Raw genomic sequence first — 19265 nt, forward strand, 5'->3', positions numbered from 1 at the left:
ATACAATATTATATTAATCAGGTGAATGATATATGAGCAAACCGCTCTGTTTAAACATTCTTAATATAGATAGGAGTAAAACTGTTACGTTTTTTTGTATGTAAGTGATGAAGTAGAGATTTCTGACTCTCCCATCCTTTAAAGATATGTATTATAATTTAAATGTACATGCTTAAATAGATGAAGTGTAAAAAAATAAACAATTAAATGTGTATTGTGAATGTTTTCTTTCCACTAGTCGGAAAGAAGGCATGTCATGGAAGCAAAATAGCACAAAATCTCAAAAGACCTGAAGTGTCTTTGCCTTAAATAATTTGTTATTAGATTCCATTATTTTGGCACTTTTCCTTATTTACATAAAATAAGGGACATTTATATCCAGCATCTTAGAGCTTGTCATGATGTATTCTGGGATTGCCTTACTCATGAAGGCGAGACACTACTGGCAAAAACAAAAAAAATTCATGCATCTGTCAATTTTGAGATTTTTTCCCTTTTTTTTTTAGCTTTTCATAGTGGGTTTTTTTTTTTTTTTTTGGAAAGAAAGTGGAAAGAAAATATCCAAAATACACTTTTAAGTGTATCTTGTATAGCACACTCTATTTGCCTCTTTAGATTTCAATTACAGTACATATCTTTAAAGGCTGTTTTCTCAAAAGGAGAATTCTGTACTTTAGGAGCACTTACATGCACCACATTTTACAGTTTTATTCCTTTGTATATTCTGAAGGTTTAAATGCTGCTGCAAGATTGTTAACAGGAACAAGGAAAAGCGAACATATTTCACCAGTATTGTTCTCTCTCCAGTGGCTTCCAGTTAAACATCATATTGAGTTCAAAACACTTTTGTTTGCTTATAAGGGTTTGCATGGGCTGGCTCCTCCATACATCTCTAATCTCCTTTTATCCCACCATAATGCTTTTAGACAACTTGGGTCAACCAGTAGTCTACAGCTGACGGTTCCAAGGACACGTTTAAAATTGAAAGGAGATTGTGCCTTTTCAGTGGCCGCTCCACAGCTTTGGAACAATCTGCCGTCTTACATAAAGACTGCACCAACATGCATTGATTTTACATCTTTGCTTAAAACCCACTTATTTACTGTTGCTTATGGTCATAAGTGGACCTAGTGGTATAAATTGTAGTGTATTGTTTATTTGTGTGTTTTATGTTTACTCATTAGGATACCTGTTTACACTTTGTACAGCACTTTGGCCAACAGCTGTTTTTTTTTTTTAAATGTGCTCTATAAATAAATATGACTGACTGACTGACTGACTGACTGACTGATTGAAATATAATTTGCCTCGTAACACTTTACCCATAAGGTTTCATTAGTTAACATAAGTTAACTACATTAGTTAACATGAACTAAGAATGAACAATACTTCTATAGCATTTAACAATCACATTTAATATTAGTTTCACTTTCAACATTTACTGATACATTATTAAATTCAAAAGTTGTATTTGTTAAAATTAGAAATGCACTGTGAACTAACATGAACAAACAATGAACAGCTGTATTTTATTAACTGTAATGCATAATTTGCATATTTAAACATTTCAGAAAACTTGTAATACAATTTTTTTTGTGCAATTCTTAAAGTCCCTGTAAAGGCAATTCTACAAAAAAATTCTAAACACATTATAAGTGCTAGAAATGTATTGCTAAAACATGTTACAAAGACTGAGAACTGTGAAGTACTAAATTGTGGAGTTAGACCGTTTAACAGTTTTTCACCCTTGCTGTGAGCCGGATTTTTTGGGCGGGGCTAAAACGGGGGCTCGATGACGCACTGCGACCCCCTGAGCTTGATTGGGCCCCTACTTGATGACGCACGGAGTCACTAAGCCTATCGCTCAATCGCGAGTTACTATCAGACAGCCTACAGTTTGCTAGCTACTATGCCCACGGCTCTGGCTATGCCTTCGTCATGTAAATGCGTATTCCCTGGATGCAATCACTTAGAAAACAGATCGGTGTCCTTATTTAAATTTCCGAAAAATGATCATATCAAGAAGAGGTGGATTTATCTTGTGAAGAGCTAACGCGTTACCTTGATGGAGAGCTGATGATCACCACCACACCCGCCTCTGTAGAGATCAGGATAGTTTACTTTCGTTGGAGACAACTGGAATTCACTGATAATCCGCTGTTACTGGTGAATGGGGCCGAACCGACTATCTCCCGCTGTCCGCTTCGGCCTTCATCCTCCCGTCGCGCCGACATGCACGAGCTGTGCGCGAGTCATATTTCCCGCGAGTGGGCGTGGTTTCAGCGCAGCCAGCGGACATGCCCCCAGCGTTTGAGAGCTGAGACTACTGCTCATTTTTTCGAGATTTTGATAGCTTATTTTATTTACTTGGCGGCTTTTTTAATCATTGAAATTGGGCTGGGTGTCTAATAACACATTTTTCGGTGGTATGACAAACTCAGAACACATACTTAATTTTGACTTTACAGGAACTTTAAAGGAGTAATTCACTTTCAAATAAAAATGTCTTGATAATTTACTCACCCCCATGTCAGTCTCAATGCAGCTACAAAGGCTAGACACGATCCCAGTCAAGAAATAAGGGTCTTATCTAGCATAATAAAAAACAAAAAAACAAACATACTTTTTAACCGCCCGTCTTTTACTATCCCACACATTACGTCATCACGTTGGAAAGGTCATGCGTGACGTAGTCGGAAGTACCGACCCAATGTTTACAAGTTTGGAGTAGGAAGACCGTTTTCTTTCAAACATTCGCTCGGTATCTCACTATGGGAAACGCCTCTGGGCGTGACAGATCCTGGAAGCACCAATCACACCACGTCTGTCAGTTGACAGACCAATTACGACAGTGATGTGGTAGTCCTGCTTCCCTAATATATAAAACTGCCGGTGGTCCTCATCCTTTGTGCATCGCATGCCTGGGGGTGAGACACGCTCAGGCAGCCCTTGCGAACCCTGAGTGCTGTCCTCACTGTTCTCTCTTCCCATCAAGGGTGCTAGAGAGAAGAGTGCTGGTCGCGGCCACTAACAAGGGAGAGCCCTGCTTTTCTCTGCCGCGCGCGGAGGAGACTAAACAGCCCCCTGCATCATACAGCTGGGGCGAATTTATGGATGAAGTCTCCCCCCAACTACCTTCCCTCTTTGGATCCTTTACGGATGTTAGAGAGGAGGACGATGATGATGACAAGGCCATTGCTCGTCTGTTGGAGGAGGAGACGACGCAATCCTCCCTCCAAATCCCTCCCGGCCAGGCATCGTGTTAAGCGAAGGTTCTCCCTCCCCAGCTCAGGCGGAGCTTGACCTACTGGAAATGTGCCAGAGCGCTGCGGCAAAACTCTCCATTGACTGCCCGTCACAGCAGACGAGCCAGGGGATGGAGAGAGATCTCTATGACGGCAAGAGAGTTAAACAGCTCATTCCAGCGGTCCCCGCATGCGTTTCTGGGATAAGCCTTTTTCACACAGGGTTCCTGTAAAAGGATTTTATAGGTTGGATGTCGATAACATGGAAGAGTTAGGGATGTCAAATTCCCCTCCTGTTGAGCTGTCAGTTGCACATCATCTCCACCCTAACCGCAGGGCAGCCTTTTCCTCGGCTTCAGCTTCACTGCCAGGACGCACTGAGCGCCTAGCAGCCTCAGTTTTTCAGAATATTTATCGTTCTTCTGCACTGGCAGTGAGGGCTCTTAATGCCACCTCTCTCTCTGAGCTTATGAAAGAGATCGGGAGGCAAATGGATGCTGGGACTCCAAACCCAGCCCTCTGGGAAGAGATTTGTGTTATTGCAGATCTCAACCTGAGAACTTCCAGAGGTGCGGTCCAGAGCTGTGGCCGCAGCATGGGCCTGGCAGTGGTCGGCGAGTGAGATCTCTGGCTAGGACTGTCAGGGCTGTCAGACAGAGAAAAAGTAGACTTCTTGGATGCTCCGGTTGAGCCCAAAGCCCTTTTCGAGGCATTGGTCACTGCTGTGCGACAACGGTGTGATCTGAAGAAGCAGGAGGGTGAGGCTTTCCAAACTTGCCTCCATTGCAGATCCGCTGGTAGGGTTTCTCAACCACCATGGTCCAGGTTTGAAGCCCCCCAGAGGAGTGGTCAGTCAGCCTTCAGAGGCCCTAGACCTTCTCAGCCTCAGCAGGCTGAGCCACAGTCTAAGCCAGCTCAGCCGAGGGGAAAACCTTCCTTCGCAGCGGCTGCAGCCAGACACCGACCAGTGTGAGAGTATCTGTTGTTATCCTCCCTCAAAGAGAGCAGTCATTTCCTCCCACTCCGTCACATTCTGGATTTACGGAACCTCAACAAACACCTCAGATAATACAAGTTCAAAATGTTGACCTTAAAGACGTTATCTCTAATTATTTGTCCCAAGGACTGGCTTACGTCAGTCGATCTGAAGGATGCATATTTTCACATCTACCCAGCACACAGAAAATTCCTCAGGTTTGCCTATCGGGACACAGCCCACAAGTTTTTGACAGTTCCATTCGGTTTTGTCTTTAGCTCCAAGGGTTTTCAGCAAATGTGTGGAAGCAGCACTCACAACGCTGAGAATAATGGGTCTAAGAGTGTCAGCATATTTGGACGATCTGCTGCTGTGCGCGCCATCATGGCAGCAGACAGACAGAGAGAGACAAAAATGCTTGTGTCTCATTTGGAGAGCTTATGCTTCAAGATAAACGAGACAAAAAGCTGCTTGGTGCCCACACAAGAGATAATTTACCTGGGTCTCAGACTGAACTCGGACCTCTATCAAGCATTTCTGTCCGAGGAGCGCATCGAGTCAATTCGCGGCTGTCTATCCCTTTTTCAGAAAGGAAACAGTTTCATTCAGACTGTGTTTACGTCTTCTGGGGCTGATGGCCTCGACAGTTTCTGTCATTCCACTGGGACTGTTGCGAATGAGGGAATTCAGCACTGGACGGCCGCGCAGGGCTTGTGTCCAAAACGCCACCTCAACCGCAAAGTGATAGTGACGTCACTCTGCATGCGCGCTCTCCGTCAGTGGAGAGATCGCTCTTTTCTCGAGTCAGGGACTCCGCTGGGAGCAGTTTCTATGAAAAAGGTGGTTACAATGGATGCGTCGCTCACAGGTTGGGGTGCAGGGGAAATTGCCCGTCTCGCTACAAAACGCACACATAATCTTCCTGGAACTGTTAACAGTGTTTCTGGCACTGAAAATTTTTGTGCGGTTCCTAAGGAACCACCACATTTTGATCAGATTAGACAACACAATGGCGGTGGCATACATAAAACGCCAGGGAGGCACACATTCCCATCTGCTTCACAGTCTGGCACGGAAACTAATTGTGTGGGGCGTGAAGCATTTTCATTCACTACGGGCAAACCATGTCCCGGGAATAATGAATGTGGGGGCTCTCCACCCTCAGGTAGTGAGCCAGTTGTTGGAGAGGTTTGGCCGAGCTGCCGTAGATCACTTCGTCTCGCACAAAAACAGTCAGTGCCCTCTATTCTTCTCTTTGGTGAGAGACGGTGCGCCTATGGGTGTGGATGCTCTGGCAAACCCGTGGCCAAGCGCACTACTGTACGCGTTTCTTCCACTGAGTCTGATCGTTCCAATTTTAAGAAGGGTAAGAGAAGTACGATCACTCAGTCATAATGTTTGCCCCGAACTGGCCAGCGAAGTTGTGGTTGACAGAGATAATTCAACTCCTTTGCGACCAGCCTTGGCCTCTCCCGTTGCGCAGGGACCTTCTGGATTCAACGCGCTCTGCATATGATCGGAAATGGAGTGTGTGTGAGTGATGGTGCACACACAGACACATAATGCCGTTTCTCTGTTCTGTCGCAGATGTGTTATGTTTTCTGCAGGAACTTTTGGATAAGGGCAGAGCCTTTTCAACTGTTAAGGTTTATCTTGCCACAATTTCTGCGTGTCATGTGGGGATTGACAGAAACACTATAGGTCAACACTCGCTTGTATGCAGGTTTATGAGAGGTGCACGGCGTTTGAACAAGGTTTCAAAACCATTGATTCCGCCGTGGGATCTGTCTGTGGTCCTTGTGATCTCAGCCCCCTTTTGAGCCTATAGAGAGTGTTGAATTAAAGCTCCTTTCGCTAAAGACTGCCTTATTATTGGCTCTTTCGACCGCAAAGCGGGTTAGTGAACTTCACATGTTATCGGTTCATAACTCCTGTATGCAGTTCGCTATGGATTACTTGAGAGTAACTCTCAAAACGAATCCAGCGTTTGTGCCTAAAGTTAGCGAGTCAGCTCTCGCCTATAAACAGGTGGATTTACTGGCTTTCCATCCGCAGCCTTTTTCCTCGTCAGAGGATGCGGCTTCATTGCTTGTGCCCTGTCTGTGCGTTGCGTCACTATGTGGACAGAACGAAAGTACTAAGGAAGAGTAATCAGTTATTTGTTTCACGGGCTGATTCTCATAAAGGGAAACCTATTCCGCGTCAGCGCCTGTCCCACTGGGTAGTGGAAGCTATTATATTAGGTTATAATGGCATGGGTCTCTGTCCTCCGGAAGGGCTGAGGGCTCAATCTACCAGAGGTTTGGCTATCTCATGGGCACTGTTTAAGGGACATATGTGCAGCAGCAAGTTGGGCTTCGCCACACACATTTGTCCGATTTTATAGACTGGATGTCCTTGAGCCATCACTGGCTCATTCCGTCCTAAGTGTGTAAAAACAACAACACTGTAAGAAAAAATTATGTGGACGTCGAAGATCTCAAAAACGAAGTTTATTACAGCATAGCAGTGGCAAGGTATACAAAACACCTTGGGTTCACCGGCGTCAGAATGAACCCAGAACATCCAAATCTTAAACCTTTTATCCTGTTCTTAATGTAAATTAAGTTGCTCTTGTTGCAACAACTGTGGTCTGTATGTTAATGAAGTTGTGACACCCCATTTTCTGAGAAAGTTCTCTGTGTCCCACACCCAGTCCCATTCTACAATTGACTACCATTTGTTCAGGATGTGATCAACCCAAATGGTGAAGAAACAATATAACTTGACTTTCTTTAATCTCTATGATAATTAAGCCATTTTGGGGATGAGCTCATTCTAAAATATATTTTGGAGTGGAATTTGGGTCGAGGCAGACTGCAATTTCTTACAACACTCGTTTGTGGTGTGTTTATATTACATACATCACTGAGTTGGTTGACATGCCTGCTTCGGACAGCATATCTGCAATATGGGAGTTGTCTATATCCCATAGTGAGAGACCGAGCGAAAGTTTGAAAGAGAACTTTAGGTTACTTGCGTAACCCCGGTTCTCTGATAAATGGTAAATGGACTGCATTTATATAGCGCTTTCACAGACCCAATGGGCTTTACAATATTGCCTCACATTCACCCATTCACTCACTCATTCATACACCGACGGCGGTGTCAGCCATGCAAGGCGATCCAGCTCGTCGGGAGCAGCTGGGGTTAGGTGTCTTGCTCAAGGACACCTCGACACTTGGTCAGGTGGAACCGGGGATTGAACCACCAACCTTCCGGTTTGTAGACAATCTACATGAACCACTGAGCCACTGCCGCCCCTGCCGATAACATGAGTGAAGTATCTCACCACACTTCTCTCCTTACAGTGCACGGAGAAGAGATATGCAGAGAATAAAGTAGGGACCACCGGCAGTGTTATATAATAGGGAGTCGGGACTCCCGCATCACTGTCGTGATTGGTCTGTCAACTGACAGACGTGGTGTGATTGGTGCTTCCAGGATCTTCCAGGAGGCGTTTACCATAGTGAGATACCTCACTCATGTTATCAGAGAAACGGGGTTACGTAAGTAACCTAAAGTTCAAAGTTATTGTATGTTGAATGACACACATTTATATGTATTTGTGTCAATTTATTGTTAAAAATGGTCCTTACGTGTGCATATCCTGAATGCTTAACGATGTCATGCGTGACCTTTCCAATGTGATGACATATTGCATGGCGCATCTTGAAGATGGTACAAGAGGGGCATTTGTGGTTAAAAAGTATATAATAAATTTTTTTTTTTTTGTGTGTGTGTGAAAATGACCGATCGTTTCGCTAGATAAGACCCTTATTTCTCGACTGGGATTGTGTCGAGCCTTTGAAGCTGCATTGAGACTGACATTTGGACCTTCAAACCGTTGGTTGCCATTGAAGTCCATTATATGGAGAAAAATCCTGGAATGTTTTCCTCAAAAACCTTAATTTCTTTTCGACTGAAGAAAGAAAGACATGGACATCTTGAATGACATGGGGGTGAGTAAATTATCAGGATTTTTTTATTTCAAAGTGATCTTATCCTTTAATATAATCATTCAACTGGGGAAGTATGGTGATATATATGTTTTTTTTACCCTATTCACCTGGGGTGTCTTGCCTGAAGGCTACATGCAGTACTCAGTACTGTTTTTGCCAAAATTATATATCTTTAGAGAAGAGAAAATGCTGTCTAAGTCAGCTCACTAGGTTTTTATTACACTTTTTATTAAATGAGCTTTATTATATAGAAACAACAAGACGCTCCCAGCCCTGACGGCAATTGATAATAGCTATATAATGACATTTATTACAAATAATAATTGAAATAATAATTCAGATAAATTTAATTCTTTATTTTAATGTGCCAATTTGCTTGGCCATGCATCCCACAGGGTAAGCTTATTAGGTATTTATCTGGCAGAAAAAAATAAACGTTTAATTTAAACCTGGCTCATCCAATCATATTTTAGAGCTAAACCTGTCAACTTTATTTTAAAGCAGTATAAAGCAATATAATAAACCTATTTAGTCATGTATAAAGGTTGTTTTTTGGTTTTATGGGGAGCTTTTGTAAAACAGTTACCATATAATAAATGTTCAAGGATGCATGTTATTTTATTTTTTTAAAGAGGACCTATTATACCCTTTTACAAAGTCTTTATTTTGGGGTCTACTACAATAGGTTTTCATGCTTGAATGTTTAAAAAAAAAAAAAACATTATTTTTCACACATTTCAAATTATTGCAGTAGATCTCTTCCCAGTCTGTCAGTAACTCCTTGGCGATTTCAGATTCAAATCAGAATCAGTCCTCACTGATATAGAGATAACTCCCTTTGGAGTGACTTTGTGCTTTGGAACTTTTTCATGTTCAACAGCAACAGCAGCATTAAACACTAAAGTTGAAAATGTAAAAAAAACACACAATATGTATTCTTTTAAAGTTCCCTGTGGTGAAAATCCAGCTTTTAATGTTGTTTATATTTCTATGTGGTGTTTTTTATATGCTTTAAGACAAACCATGTGCAAATTCATGTCAACACTATTGCTGTATATTTTCTCCTTTAAAAATGCGGTGAACCAAAGACAGTCTCAAAAACACGTTTTGAAATCACTGGTGTTTCTGACATCACAAACTACCTTGTAACCAATCATGTCAACGTGTGATTGTCAACTAGCTTAGTGTGCGTGAGTGGAGGCGGGGGTAATTTGCATATTCATAGAACGCCATTTACTAAATGAGGCAAGGGTGTAGAGTTACATTCAAGCTATTTTAAGGCATGAAGAATCAAGAAAAAAAAAAAAACATTTAAATATGTCATTTTGATGATCAAAGGTGAGTTTTAAGGAATAAAATGATTGACTGCAGGGGGACTTTAAATTTAACTATAAGATCATGTCCTGACTTGTAAACTAATGTTAGTATTTGGTCTTTTGGTCTCTCTGAGCTGTTTTGCATGTTACAGTATATAGTGAATTTGTAGCATGTCTGGAATGCTGTGTTGACCAACCAGCCCTGTTTTATAATAATGCAGTGCACAGATATAGAAACAGCATGCTGGATAGAAATGTGTCCTGATGTTGTATGACAGAGCCTCCACGCATCTGGAATAGAGCCACATCGCTGTCACATCGCTGCCAAAGCAAGCATCAACAGCGGCCGTCAGCGCACCTGTGCCTCTTATTACAGAGTGTTAGTCAGTGGGTAAATTTCACCTGTGTTTACTTAAGACAAGCTGTGCTGAGATTATCATACCGAACGACCCAGTTCATCACAGACCAGGCTTTAACATTCTTCATTCATTATACTTGTTCAGTAACGGAAATCTGATTTGATCCGCCTTTTGTTGTTGCATTTCAATAAGGCTGTTCTTTTTGAAAGAGCCAGTGTAGAGTCTTACTTATTTTGTTAGAGTCTTAGTATTATTTTGGATTACTGTGGCCTATGCATCTAGCATGTTTGGACTTTTTTATGGTGCAGTGAGTTTTTGCAGATTTTGCAGAAATTTAGAGAACTTAATTTTCTAAGTGTATAGAGTTTGTACATGCAATCAGCTTTTTAGAGGTAGTTACGTCCCAAGTCCCATCCAAGTGTAAAGAATTGGTAATGACATGAGATAAAAGATTGGATATACTGTAGTCAGGTAGTTTTTAAATGCTACAATTATATTTGTGAAACAGTATGATAGTTGCACATTTGAAACCCTTATTCACAGCACTTTCCATTATTAGTGCATGTTCACTAATAATGACTAATAATAACTAGTAAACAAGTTTTTTGTCATTTGCATTATTTTATGTGGTAGGCTTGCTGCAATAGTCAATGTTACCCTTTTTTTCGGTGTTCAGCCGCAACACCGGTTACATCACTTGCCCACCGCGGCACCGCCCCCCACCACCATTTTTATTTTTTATTGTATTAAAAACCATTTAGTTCAGTGAGAGAACAGACACTACAATTAAAAACTGAACCTGTCTGCTCAATGCAGAGTGAGCTGAACGGGAGTCCCAGCACAGATCAGCAGCAGGAGTCAGATTTAATTTATCAGCCACTAGCTAACTGACAAGACGATGGCGGCAGATTTGATTTCAAAGCGAAATGTAAAAGCGCCTATTTGGCAATATTTTGGATTGAAACCCAATGCTAATAGGGAACCTGCAAAGGATTAGATGTGTTTTTCTGATTGTTGTGTTATTCATTAAGAATAATAATGAACCCACTGCTCAAGCAATTGCCATCCCGAATTGGCACGAATGCCCTTGCGTGTGCATTTTACTTCCGCTTTTGTATTAGCGATTTAAAAGAGAGGTGCAAAAGAGGGAAAACATCACCCCCCTCCCCCAATCGAGTCAATTCTGATTTCATGTAGACTGTAAAGGTGACATATTATGCCCATTTTCGCTAGATGTAATATAAATCTATGGTGTCCCCAGAATGTGCCTGTGAAATTTCAGCTCAAAATACCCCCTGGATCATTTATTATTGCTTGTCAAAGTTGCCCCGTGTGAGCGAAAAACATGCCGTTTTTGTGTGTGTCCCTTTAAATGCAAATGAGCTGCTGCTCCCCGCCCCCGTTCAGAAGAGGGCCGATCCTTTACACGAGCTTCGGATACTCCGGAAATAACAAAACGCAAATTTCAGTCAAATTTCAGAAATAACAGTAGTGGAGTACAGCCTTATTGAGATTCAGGAAGAGGTTGCAACTTTTAGGTGCACCTGGACGTTTCTGAATGCTTAGTGGATACATTTATGTAGTTGTAGTGGAGTTATATTGATTCATCGATTTGCATGTGCCGTCATGTTTAACTTTTACATAAGTTGACAGTTCCCTGAGGTCTTTATAAGACAGCTGTAACATTTTTTGGTCAAATAGTGTTCTGTGCTCGTCTGTGCAGCCAGTGACAGAACAGTTTGCATGCTTTGCTCTAACTTTTGCCATTGTGTTAGAACTGGTTACACTGTTGTCATTTGCAAAAACCAAATGGCGGAGCTGTGGGTGGAAACTTGCAGATTATGGGCCGATAATATTATAATAAGATCCCCTTCCTACGCCAGAAGGGGAGCGAAATCTCATCGGCTTATTTTTTTACATGCTTTCAGAGAAACGCTCAGCAAAACAAAGTGGGTTGTCACTTTTCACATTTTCTGGGTTGGTAGATGCACCGGGGACCCGATTATAACACTTAAACACGTAAAAAGTCAGATTTTCATGATATGTCCCCTTTAAATTCTACATAGGCTGCTCTTCTCTAATTTAGTTAGGTTTAAAGGTGTGTTTTCTCTTAGAAGATCTTTTGCTCTTTTGTCTCATGCGCCCAAACCTGATAGATAACATGCTAGAAGGATTATGGGGGAAATCTAAATCTAGAAAGCTCCTTGAACTCTTTTCATGTCATAATCCATTGGTCTGATCTGAGAGGGGCAGAGGTGGGGCGGCAGTGCTGGACCTCCTGCTGCTTGAGTCTCTAATGCCACAGTCAGCAGGAAGGGACCGGGCACAGCAGGGTCCCTCGCTCGGCAGAAGGGCCTGATCCCTGCCATGCTGCATTAACACATGCATGCAGGGCGAGATGAGAGAGTATAAGGAGAGCATATATCTGCTGGAGGACACTGATGGCAGAACACGAGCAGGGCTGTCATGTGGTGTTTGATTGATGCTTCTGCTGTAATGTAGTGGCATGCAGTGAGGATTTGTGGAAAAAGGGGGTTTTGTTTGCAGGAGAAAAGGGGGATGGAACATGTTTCCTGTACTGTTGTGAAGTAGGAACACATCTTGCAGTCGTGCAGCTGAAAGAGCTGCCATCGGAGAAGATGTTCGTGCCAGTCAAAAGCTTTTTTTTCTTCTCAGGAAGTGCCTGTGAACCCGAGCTTGAGCAGGAATATCCCACCGCTTGTTGCGTCACCTTAGCATCTGGTGTTTAAGCGCACATGCATCTTATTTACATGCATTCACTGCAGCACATGAGATGTATAGACATGCGTCATGAATATTTAAATTGTTACTGCCATTATTTTTAGCATTAATTGCTCCCCTTTTTTGTGCAAATAAGACTTATAGATTCTGCCTTATTCACAACAGTCAGTGCTTGGAGCTTTTACAGCTTGCATAAAGCTATTAACTCTTTCCCTGCTATTGACGGAATTGTCCGGCAATCCATGTTTTCAATGTTATGCGGTTGGGGTGCTCTATTACACATCTTCTGAAAGAGTACAGAATCTCCGCATCAAAAAACAGGTGAAAAATAAGCAGAAATAAATAGGCCTAAGTGATATAAGCATTGCTTATGCACATATAAAATAACATTATCATCAAACATTAACAACTTATAAAGCATAACTGCGTAACGTTAACAAATGAAATGTTGACCCATGAAGAAGTATAGGACTGTGAAGTTTGGGGATGTTGATGGGAGCAATCTACTCCATCTATGTTTTAATCATCGTTCTGAATGATTAAAGTCTTTGACAAAAATACGATTTGCTCAAGCTTTTTGTTTGAAAAGCTTTTATAAAGAAACTTACCCACATCCAGGTGTTAATAAAAAAAGACTGCATGTTGTTTGTTTGTTTAAAAGCAGAGGCTCTGTTCTTTCTTTTAATATAGTCTATGTTCAGATCATACAACAATTTGTTCTAGGGGTCATGACATTGTTTGTAAAAATTATTTTTGGCTGGCAACTTTTGTAAAAAAAAAAAAAAAACACTGGCAGGGAAACAGTTCATAATACACACTATCATTCAAAAGTTGTTTTTTTTTTTTTTTTTTTTTTTTTTTTTTTAATGTGCAGAATTCCTTCCTGTTAATTGGTTCCTCCAAAATTCTCGCCATATTGATTTATACAGTATGTGCTTTAAGCCTTCAATTTCTTGACTCACTATTTTGAAAAGAATTACACAGAGACAATAAATATCCCCAGACATAATTCATTTCTGTATTTTTAGGAACCATTTAAGTCACAAGCAAGAGTATTTCTTCTTTTTTTTCTTTGGAATATTTTTTCATACAAGGCATACAATGACATTTAATTTTCTGCCGTTACAGGGGCCTGACCCTTTCTGTCCCGATCCACTGTTTCTTTTATTCTTTAATTTTTTTTCAAGATTATGTATGTCATGAATTTTAATTTGGATGATAAGATCGTGTTGTGTACTATCAGCTCACACAAAATAACGGAGCCTGAAGACCTTTTTTTTTATACCAATGAATCTGTACTTTTCCTTGAATAAAAATACACTTTGCATATTTTTGTGAAGTCAATCTTTGCTGATAACTCTGTGGTGATGCTGATAACATCTTTGCTGGCACTCTGTGTTGAGTTACGCATAATTTTTAGCAGGGAACATTTGTTATCTCCCCCAAAATTGTCTCTCTTCTTTCTTTTTTTGACTCAAATGCAAAATAGTTTTTTTCCTTGTTATGTCCCTTTTTCACATTGAATGTTTTCTATGTACCACATTATAATGATTATATCTCCATTTTCTTTTGTCTTTTTTTGTGTGTTTCTGTGTCAGAATAAAACAAATTACAGTTTGAAAGGCCAGTGATGTGGCATAAGCAGTTAGCGTGGAGACTTCATGTGCTGTAGAGAGGAAAACACATAATTGATCATAAAACAGCTTCTGTTTGTAGATAATTTCACTCTGAACAAAAACTGCTCTACTAAATGTATTGTTTTGCTGTTAAACTTGCATGTTAAAAATAGACTGCCTGCTAGTTTGCCACTGCCTGCTTCGTATTTGCAGAATTAATCTCCAGTTATTTATAACATGCACTTGTAAACCTTTGCACATCATGCTGGTTTTGGCTGGTCACTCATCATGCCCTCTTCTAAAAAGAACCCATTTTTGTTTTTCTTAGTCTGAAGAAAATTTGGTAACAATTTACAATAAGGTTCATTAGTTAACATTAGTTAACTACATTAGTTAGCATGAGCTAATAATGACCTGCATTTATACAGCATTTATTAATCTTTGTTAATGTTAATTTCAACATTTACTAATACTTTATTAAAATCTTGTTAACATTAGTTAATGCACTGTGAACTAACATGAACAAACAATGAACAGCTTTATTTTTATTAACTAACATTAACAAAGATTAATAAATACAGTAACACATGTATTGCTCATGGTTAGTTTATGTTAGTTAATACATTAACTAATGCTAACTAATGAACTTTATTGTGCATTTTAAAGGTTCCATGGATGTTAAAGGTCCCTGGAACCATCAATGCCAATAAAGAACCGTTGTTTTTAAAAGCGTGGTCAAGCTCGTTCACCTGCCACAATAACCAGCACCAGCACTTCCCATATAAAATCATCTTGAAATGTGAACTGTGGCCGGTTGCATAAACTGGTTGGTCATCTAACTTTTTTCTTTAAGACTGGTCATAACATTTTTAAGTCAGTTACATAAAAAGGCAGACTGGTCTCATTTGAATCCGAAAAGTAAGGCTGATTAGCCCTAACTAACTGCTAGTTGGTCAGACTAGTTCTTAGCGGCTATGTTTATGCAACTGGCCCCTGGTCCAAACAGGTCTGATCACTCGCTTTCAGCAGGTTATTTTAGTGAATGTCAATGTTTTTGTGTCTCCGTCCCATCCCTGCAGGTGTCGCTGAGGTGATCGTGCTGGTGGGTGGGCGGCAGGTCATCGGTATGAACCAACGCTCGCTGACAGCAGTCACTTGCTTCAACCCTCAGAACAACAAGTGGTACCCCCTGGCCAGCTTGCCTTTCTACAACCGCGAGTTCTTCTCCGTCGTATCGGCGGGGGATAATATCTACCTGTCAGGTAATCAAACCGACAGCGTGTCACTTGCAGTTTGGTGGCCTCCCGCAGGAGTCTGCTTTTATATTTAGCACTGCACGCTCTGAGGGATGATGGGAAAGCAGATGGCTGTTCCTCGTCTCTGTCTTTATGACTGGCTGTGTGTCAAATTATGATGTTAAATATCCCACAAATCAAGCAAGATTAAATCAATAGCGCAGGAAAGATGATGCTTTTAAAGATGTAACAGCAATTTGTTAGTGAAAACTTTATATGAGTTGTTGGTCCATAGACATCAAGATTTTTTGATTTTATTTGAGATAATTGCATAAAGGAAAGCCACGTTCACACAGCAGCAGAATAATGTTGTCAGTCCTCTATTTGAGTCCATAATATGGTTACGTTCACACACAGTACTGTTATTTACAGGAATGACAACTGCATTCTATAACCGAAATCACACCAGTACATTTTCTGGACTCACAACCGCATTTTCTGAAAACTTGCTGTGTGAACAGAACTAGACTGAACAACTAGTCTGTCACGTCATACAGTACGAAAGAGCTGCTTTGCACTGCACAAACGTGTCTACTGTGTGTTGCTGGTATTCATGTGTGGTTTCTGTAGCTTACAGAGGAGATCATTCTTGTACAGCAGTACCTTGCTGTATTTTTGTGTAATTAATTAAGAGAAAGTACACCACCATCTTACTCCGACGAAAGTGACATTAACACACCTGCTGTCGTAAACACGACTTCCCATCTCGTAAATACGAACTTCCCAGGAGGACTTGAACGCACCAAATTTGCATATTTAGAAACATATTGTTTAGCCTACATAACATATTGCAGAATTCTTCTGTGTAAGCGTAGGTTTATTAGGGGTTCAAGCATGAAATGCTGACACCCTATTGCAATTGTAAGGATTCGTAAAACGCATCGTGCAGGCCAAACCGTAAGGCCTAGAGTCGTGAAACCTGGCCAGATGGTAGGCCTCAATTTGGGGACAACCTATCAGAGTATGACCCCGATTGGCCCATAGGTGGCGATCACTCGTACAAAATCGCTCATAACTCTTAGGCCGTTTGACCTAGACGCAAGTGGATTCGATTTAGGCAGGAAAAAATTTCTGCTATGTCGCATTTTGTCCAAAACCTACTTTTGCGAACTAGTCCCTGGTTTTTTGCCCGATCGGAACCAGACCAGTCTAGGACAATTCTCTGGACTCTCTAGATCAATAATTATCGAAAAAAAGTTGAACTTTTGCATTTGGGTGGCTGTAACAGGGTCATGTAGAAAAGGGGTGTGACAAAATACACTAAAAAGCCTATAAATCCCAAATGAAAACTCAGAACTTCACCAAAATTGATGAGCATATGTGTCATAACATGGTGAAGAAGCATGCCACCAGATCGGACCAAAGGTGGCGCTGTAAATGGCAAAAAGCTTCCATTCTTATTAGGGGTTCAAGCATGAAATGCTGAAACCCTATTGTAATTGTAAGGATTCGTAAAACGCATCGTGCAGGCCAAACCGTAAGGCCTAGAGACAACTGTTAAAAAGCTTTGAAATTAAATTGCCTGTATTGGCTGTAAATGGACTTTTCCATCTATTATTTCAGTGGTTAAAAGCTTTCTAAATAAATCTTAATGTCTTAAATGCTTATGTGCTTAAAGGCCTTAAATGCTTGAACCCCGATAAATGCTGCTTGCAGCTTTAATAGATATTATAATTATGCAATGCTGTATTATGATGGTTTTAATAAATCGTGCAGCCTTAGAAAACTGTCTAATAATGCGGTTCTTGGATTCTCGTCCATGGAATTTGCCACTGCTGATATTGACAGCCCTACAGATATATTTACCATGGTTCAAAACGGCATGCACCATGCACATTAAAATAATTGAAATTATATGTATAAATAGCATTAGTATCAAATCAGGCAGATGCGTTGCAGGTGGTCAAATTATTAAAGGGGCGTTAAACACGTATAATTGATCTTCAATAAACATAAAAAAAAGCACTCCAGAAAAAAGGGCACTTTCTCTTGAGGAAAAAAAAGGGCAGGTGCTCAAGCCCCCTTTGATGTCGATGTGTGCACAATCTAGTCACTGTTCTCCACCAGAGATGCTCTCGTCAGTTTTGTGTTTGCATGTTTCTCATTTTACATGACATTCTTTTGTACTTTGTCAAATGATTAAATGATCCATTACGCCTTCCTTTTTTATTTGTTGCATTGGCCCTGTCCCAAATGGCACCCTAAGCACTCTCGATTTTCCTACGAGTCCGCACTTTCATGATGTAGCCTAATGCCGCTTTGACTGTCGGGAAGAAGTATGATGCGGAGCTAGCATCAGTGCGGGCTCGGCAAAAGTGTGCATCGAGGGCGCATATCGACCGCAAAGCTTCTGAAACCTAAAATGGCAAATGGGACACTGGTCTCATGGACTTAACAGACACGTGCACACAGCAGCCATTGTAAGTTCACAAGACCGAAAGTGCATATAAAGTGTGCCATTTGGGACAGGGCCTTAGTGCTTTTAGCATTCTTTGGCTACGGCAGTTAACAGTTTACTTCCGGTCGCCGTTGTCATTCCATCAGCAGCTGTTGCTTAAGACTGCGACCAAACCAAACCTGCTGGTCTGCTGATAAGAGCTGCAACTTCTGTTACATTTGAGAAACATCAAACGGCAAATGAAACGAAAGTGATACGAAACAGTGCTTCTCGTTTAAGCTGCGCTACGTGGACCGTTTATCAACGCAGAGCAATAGACAGCACAGAGCGAACTCAGAACAGGTTTACTCTCGGGCCGATCTCAATCATGCAACACCGTAACTACACAGCACTGGGAGATCCAGTGAGAAAGCGTTTGAATTCACCGCAGAATTAATAACATCGCAGCGAGATCTAGTGGGAAGCATTCAAATTCGGTGCAGAATTCTATTATAAACCACACATATCAGATCAAAACAGCACTGACGTGGAAAACCTTATGAGAGTAAAATTCAAGCACTTATTAAGGGCTTCCAAGTGCTTCCAATTTTTCCAGCACTTCAAAGCCCTAAATATTCTCCAATTTTAATGTTATTTTTAATGATTATTTGTAAAACTAAAAGTTTTAGGAAAACGAACACTTTGTGGCCAACACACACTTTTATTTAATAAGACATGAAATTACCACTAGTAGATGGTGGCAGAGGAGCACTTATTGACTTATTAGCCATTTTCACTCCCTAATAGTATATGGAAAAAAGTAGGAAGTCATTAATTCTCATGAAAAACAAAAACTTTACACAGAAAGCAAGTAAAGAGTGCTCCTTTTAAAATCACTGAAGCTGTCAGTCAGTTCAGTATGATAGAACAAGAATTGTACTGTTATGGATTGTGTTTGTTTGTTCACTTTAGAGTTTGTTTTCTGTTTCTAGGTTGGTTTTCAGTCTGTTAATTGGTTCAGTTCTCTCTCTCTTTGTCACTACGGTTTCTAATTGATTGTTAGTTCTGTTCAGGTGTGTCTTGTTAATTAGCTTCTCAGTTGCTGTCTATTTAAGTCCTGTGGCTGAGTCCCAATTCGCCTACTTATACTACGACCTAAAAGTATGTACTTTTTTTGTGAGGAAAAAGTACATACTTTTGAGTGTGTAGCAAAAGAGTATGCACGTTCTGGGACATACTTCGATGACGTCATGCAACGTGAACGAGAACGTGGTTGCCTAGTTACGCACACCGCAACTGTTAACAAAACATTTTACATTTCATTCATTCTTATATGTC

General features: G+C 40.8%; 1 protein-coding gene across 1 annotated transcript in view; it reads left to right on the forward strand.

Annotated features, from left to right (window-relative positions):
* The window catches only part of LOC311281147 (kelch-like protein 29), a 176887-nt gene that overhangs the window by 106171 nt on the left and 51451 nt on the right, over positions 1-19265 (forward strand). Inside the window, exon 10 of the mRNA XM_084393871.1 lies at positions 15335-15517. Within this exon, the coding sequence (XP_084249997.1) occupies positions 15335-15517 (183 nt within the window). The remainder of the gene's footprint in view (positions 1-15334; positions 15518-19265) is intronic.

The sequence above is a fragment of the Rutilus rutilus genome (genome assembly GCF_951802725.1).
Source record: "Rutilus rutilus genome assembly, chromosome: 21".
Lineage (NCBI taxonomy): Eukaryota > Metazoa > Chordata > Actinopteri > Cypriniformes > Leuciscidae > Rutilus > Rutilus rutilus.